Genomic DNA, 6149 nt, shown 5'->3' on the forward strand with positions numbered 1-6149 from the left:
CCCCCTTAAGTCAGCCCAATTCCAGTTTAAGATATCATAAGTTCCAAAATACTGAGGATGTTTTTCCTCTAATAAAAGTGGTTCTGGGAGTTCAGACTCTGGATTCCTATTCGCTGAATCATGTGTCCCACTATTGTGAAAAGGAGTTTTGCTGCTCTGGATTTTCCTTTGCAAGAGGAACAGGAGCGTGGGAAATACAGAGTCAAACACAACACGCAGGTTTGAAATGTCCCATCACGTTGTCTCTTGATACATTCTGAAGTTGAGTAAAAGACCCAATGCATTAGACTATTGCAATGGTGCCCGTTTGAAGATCTTCAAAGCTGTGGTGCCCATGTGAAGCTATCCAAAAGGCTTCAAAGACCCAGCTTTCATCTTTGTAATCCTGTTTTGCTTGTCTCTCTTTGCATGAAATGCTTCCAGGTGTTTTTGCAAGGCTACCAGTTACATTTGATCAATCTGTGCAATGGATCAAAATTAGAAGAGCTGATTCAACTTGGTGACCAAGAAGTTTCCGAGCTTTGTGGACTAGCAAGGGAGAAACTGGATGCAGCTGAGGGGGTACTTCGTTCCAACATGGACATCCTGAAGCCAGTCATGGTGAGTAGACATGCTCTGTGGAGAAGCTTCAAGCATGAATGTTTTTGTAATTTGAACTTTTTCCTTGAACAACATGGCCTTGTTTTTGTAGAAACATAGGGGCTGGCTGGGAGTCTGTAGTATAATTTAGCCCAGTGGTATTCTAAGTGTTCTTCCAAACTTTTGGGGCATCTCCCAAGGGGTGAATGGGGGGAAGAATGAGCTGGGTGTGGTTGAATCCAAGCCCAAGGTCACTTGTGCCTGTGTCAATCAGAGAAGACCTGCTTTTTCATGTTTTCGATATTATAATTCTAAGTAAGAGTTCATTTGAAGAAAGATTTCCCAGATTTAAAAAAAAAATGTCTCAAAACCATCGATGGGTAGATGGAAATCTATTAATGTTTAAAAGCCCATCACAAAGGAGATATGGTGGGCTGTCACAGTAGGAAAACTCTGGAATTGAATGGGACTGCACCCAATAATTAGTTTAATGAATAACAAAATTGCATTCAAAGGAAAAAATATCCCAGGAAAGTTTGATCAGCCAGAGAATCAATAGTTCAGAGAAACACTCCATGAGAATACACATTCTTAAGAATACAGGTGACCCTGAGCATTTTGGTGATTGGGGTGTGTTGTATATAGTCCCAGAACAAATATATATCTCTGGGTTTTCAGAGAGCTTTGGTGAAATGCTCCTCCAACAGCATCATTTAACATCCAGCCTTCTGGTTTCCTACTCACCAGATAGTGCTCTGATTTGTCAGTAGTTTCTCTTAAAACCAGGGAAGAGCCCTGGAGGAAGGATGCACCTGGAAAGAGATAATTCTCATTACAGTAAAATGAAATTGTGATTGTCTCAGAGTTTGTGCAGCATGATTTCTTTATAGAGAGTTGGGTCCTCCCAGGGGGTACTAAAAATGTTCTCTTTTCTGGACCCTGTGCCTAGAACATTCCCTAGGATGTGACTTTAGAAACATATCTCAGGGTTTATGCTCTTGACTGACCACCAAGAACTTGTGTCCTGCTTGACTCTGTGATGCTGTGGCTGCTGCCTGAGGCAAAGGTGGTGGTAAAACTGTGCCTGGGGGAGCTCCTGGGATCCTCTGTAGTGGGCACCCACGTTGGTCAGTGTGAAGGGCTTATTCCTAAAGCTTAAGATCTGCTTTTGTTTTATTCCAGATGTAGTACATTCTGTTTCACTTTTTTTAAAAAATATACTGAGTGCTTTCTTCAGTGGTGTGTGATTCTATCGGTTAATATTAACATATTATAATTTCAAGTATATATTTCCATATTGAGATGTTCGCAGCCCTAAGTAACCGGCCTAAATAGTTAGATAAGCTCATTTGTGCAGACATTCGCAGCCTGTTGGCACTTTTTGTGTTGTGAGATACAGAGAGTCAAAGGTTATTACAAATGCTATGAAAGGTTATTACAAAAACATTCCCATGGACTGTTTTGTGCTCTTTTACTTCACTTCAAGACAGAAATGATTGAGCCAGAATGATTCAAATTTTGGAGAGATAGTTATTCGGTCTGTATGTGGGATCCAAACCCTTGGGCAGGAGCGCCGCCGCGCTTCCCAAGCGGTGCACTTATCCAGTGCGCCACCGGGCCAGCCCAGATTGTCTCAGAGTTTGTGCAGCATGATTTCTTTATAGAGAGTTGGGTCCTCCCAGGGGGCACTAAAAATGTTCTCTTTCTGGACCCTGTGCCTAGAACATCCCCTAGGATGTGACTTTAGAAACATATCTCAGGGTTTATGCTCTTGACTGACCACCAAGAACTTCTTGTGTCCTGCTTGACTCTGTGATGCTGTGGCTGCTGCCTGAGGCAAAGGTGGTGGTAAAACTGTGCCTGGGGAAGCTCCTGGGATCCTCTGTAGTGGGCACCCACGTTGGCCAGTGTGAAGGGCTTATTCCTAAAGCTTAAGATCTGCTTTTGTTTTATTCCAGAAGTAGTACATTCTGTTTCACTTTTTCTAAAAAATATACTGAGTGCTTTCTTCAGTGGTGTGTGATTCTATCGGTTAATATTAACATATTATAATTTCAAGTAAGATATATTTCCGTATTGAGATGTTCGCAGCCCTAAGTAACCGGCCTAAATAGTTAGATAAGCTCATTTGGGCAGACATTCGCAGCCTGTTGGCACTTTTTGTGTTGGGAGATACAGAGAGTCAAAGGTTATTACAAATGCTATGAAAGGTTATTACAAAAACATTCCCATGGACTGTTTTGGGCTCTTTTACTTCACTTCAAGACAGAAATGATTGAGCCAGAATGATTCAAATTTTGGAGAGAGAGTTATTTTTAGAAGACATAATGATTGATTCTGGTGCCCATTTATTCTGTTTCACTGCTGTTTACTCATTAAACACCTATTGTGTGTACAACCCAGTAAAATGCCACCAACTCACAATGTCTGAATTACATTCAAAGTAGGAAGACAGCATAGTCCTCATCATTTGATAATTAACAGCTCAGATTTCAACTTGAAAATATCTCTCCATTTGGGAGGATTAGCAGCATGGACAGAGTGTGTGGAAATGCACCTTTGAAACTGTCAGTCACGTTACATTTCCTCTGGTTTTGTTGTGGTTGTGCCTTGTGGGTCGGTCAGTTCATGACCAGGTGTTGATTAAGGTGGCTACCATGTACTTCCTGCATGTCTCTTGGGTGTACAGAGCATCTCAGGTGCTGCTCCTGTCCCTCTGATGTTGCTGAGACTTCTCTCAACAAAGTCAGAAAATGGGCGCTTGAATTGGGACATAGTGAGTGGTCAGGATTGTTCCATGTAAAGATGATTCTGGAGGAATGCCTTTGGGATGGAATGGTTTCCAAACGTTTTGAAATGTGACGCTTATTTATTGAATTAGGCAGAGCTTTAGTTGGGGTACTGGGATTGATATTTGATTTACATTAAACAGCCTTTTTTCCTGCCACTTGGTTGAAATTTCGGCATTTGTGATGGTAGATGGGTGACATGAGATACCATTGCACTGGGTGGTTAATTTTGCCAGGAACTGCAACAGGAGCAGCAACCAGATGCCAGGCCCAACATCATGGGCAGAGAAACTGTTCTGTCAATATGCATTTCTGTACCAGAGGTGGATCTTCAGGAGAGGTGTATTTTGAAACATTTCTCCTCTTATTTTTTATTTTTATTTTTTTGGTGTGGGTGTTTCCCCATTTTTCAGCCAAGGGTATTCTGACTCTCCTTGGCCTCCTTCAGTCTCCAGGTAACCTCTAGATAAGGTGTTTTGAAAACATGGGGAAAGTGTGGCAGAGTAGAAGGGATGTGGGCTTGGGATCAGCTGGAGCTGGGTTCAAATAATGCTTCAGCGTTATACCAGCAGTGATCTGGATAAATTACTTAGCCTCTGTAAGCCTCAGTTTCCTCTTCTTTTGCATAGAGATAATATACTCTACCTTTTATTGTGATTATTGGTTATACATATGAAGAGCCTGGCATGGGGCCTGGCACACATTAGGTGCTCAATAAATATAAGTTGATAATTTAATTGACATGAATAATATTAATTATATGCTGAAGCAAACAATTGCTGGCAAAATGGAAGTTTTCTTATGTAGATCAGTGTTAGGAATCAGAGTCATACCAAGCAAAGTGGTCCTGGGAAATATTTCAATGAAAAATTGCAGTCTTTGCCCAGATATTACCAAAGTCTCTCACTCTATAGATTCTTTTTTTTTTTTTTTTCCTTTTTGTCTTTTTTCGTGACCGGCAACGGGATCGCAACCCTTGGTGTTGCGCCCGCACCGCGCTCAACCAGTGAGTGGACCGGTCTCTGTATGGGATCCGAACCCTCGGCGGGAGCGCCGCTGTGCTCCCAAGCACCACACTCTACTGAGTGCGCCACCGGGCCGGCCCCTAGATTCTTATTTATAGTACCTATGCCTCAATCCATACCTTGCATAAAAATTAATACTGGATGTTAGTATGCTATTGAATCCTTCAAGTTCTCTGAAATTAAGAGCAGTTTCCATTAAGCATTCTGTTTTTTATTTAACTTGTTCATCCATTGAGCAATATTTGTCGAGTGCTTATTGTGTGTCAGGTATGTTCTAGGAGCTGGACTCAACCGAGATCCTCAAAAGGTGGCTTTCTGATGAGTACAAGGGTGGATCTATATATGAAATATCTCTAGGATAAATGCTCTTAGTTGTGAAGAGAGACTCATGTTACGGAGTGTTCATAGTATTAGTGCTGTTGAGATGACAACCTCTAGTAGGAGCTGAGGGGCCTCTGGCAGTGACTTCTATTGTCTCACCGCTCAGCAGGGTGAATTTGGCTATACCACTGGCTGGGCAGGCGAACTTTCCCTCGGGTCCTTCCTGAAGCAGCACACACCTTTCCCAAGGAGAGGAGGAAAGTTTATGTGTGGGGCTCTCTCTGCTGTCCCTCAGTAACCTCCAGTCTGTTTTGGACTGCAGGAAGGAGCCATAGAGTGGGCCAGCAAATTTTGGCCAGAGGGATTTATTTGCTTATGCTGTCAAAGTCCATGGTGATTGTATTGGTTTTTCTATTGCTGCTATAACAAATTACTGCATACATTGCAGCTTAAAAACCACACAAATTTATTATCTCACAATTCTGAAGGCCAGAAATCTGTGTACAATGGGGGCTCACCTGGGTCCACTTCTTAGCATCTCAGGGCTGAAATCAAGGTGTTTGCAGGGCTGTGTTCCTTTTTGGAGGCTCTGAAGATGCATCTGCTTTTAAGCTTGTTCAGGATGTCAGCTTGAGTTCAGCTCCTTGCAGTTGTGAAACCATAGAACTGTTTCCTTGCTGGCTGTCAGCCGGGGGCTGGTGTTTGCTCCTAGAGGCCAGCTTTTCTTCTCATGCTTTTCCAAAGACCCCTCTCTAACAGGTGGGTTGAGTACCTCTCATGCTTTAAATCTCTGACTTCTTCATCTGCCACATCTCTCTGCCTCCAGTCAGAGAAAGTTCTTTGCTTTTAAGGGCTTGTGTGATGAGATTGGGGCCATCCGGCTAATCCAGGATAATCTCCTTATTTTAAGGTCCATAACTGTAATTACATCTACAAAGTACATTTTGCCGTAAAATGTAGCACATTCACAGATTCCAGGGACTAAGATGTGGATATCTCTGGGGAGCACCGAAACTGCCACAACCATCTTTGGGTTGAAAGGTATATTTCATTGTGTCTTTGAAGTGTTTTTTTGGTGCCCTGGGCTTTTGTTGATCCCTCTTCTGCTCTCTGCTTTTTCTTGCCCATATTCTGAGAGTGACTCTAAAGTATAATAAACACGACCTATTAGGGTGCTTAATGCACAAACCAAAGAGAGGTGACTTTATTGTATGTCTGCTTTGCACCAGGCACTGTTCTAGGCAAAGAACATTCAACCATGAACAAGGCAGATATGATGCACTTGGAGCTTTCATTCTAGTGGGCACTGAGAACCAACTGAAAAGCTAAAACTGGAATTTGAGGAATTTTCCTCAGGTTCTAGGTCTGTAGAGCGAGGGCTATCTTCCCATGACAGCTTCCTGACAGCAGTCTTTGCCAACATGGGACACTGTGA

At 42.5% G+C, this 6149-nt stretch overlaps 1 protein-coding gene across 1 annotated transcript in view; it reads left to right on the top strand.

Moving 5' to 3' along the window:
• The window catches only part of ABCA1 (ATP-binding cassette, sub-family A (ABC1), member 1), a 149520-nt gene that overhangs the window by 62883 nt on the left and 80488 nt on the right, over positions 1-6149 (top strand). The window contains exon 7 of the mRNA XM_008587847.1: positions 424-604. Within this exon, the coding sequence (XP_008586069.1) occupies positions 424-604 (181 nt within the window). The remainder of the gene's footprint in view (positions 1-423; positions 605-6149) is intronic.

The sequence above is a fragment of the Galeopterus variegatus genome, unplaced genomic scaffold (assembly GCF_000696425.1).
Source record: "Galeopterus variegatus unplaced genomic scaffold, G_variegatus-3.0.2 Scaffold4570, whole genome shotgun sequence".
In the NCBI taxonomy this organism is placed as follows: Eukaryota; Metazoa; Chordata; class Mammalia; order Dermoptera; family Cynocephalidae; genus Galeopterus; species Galeopterus variegatus.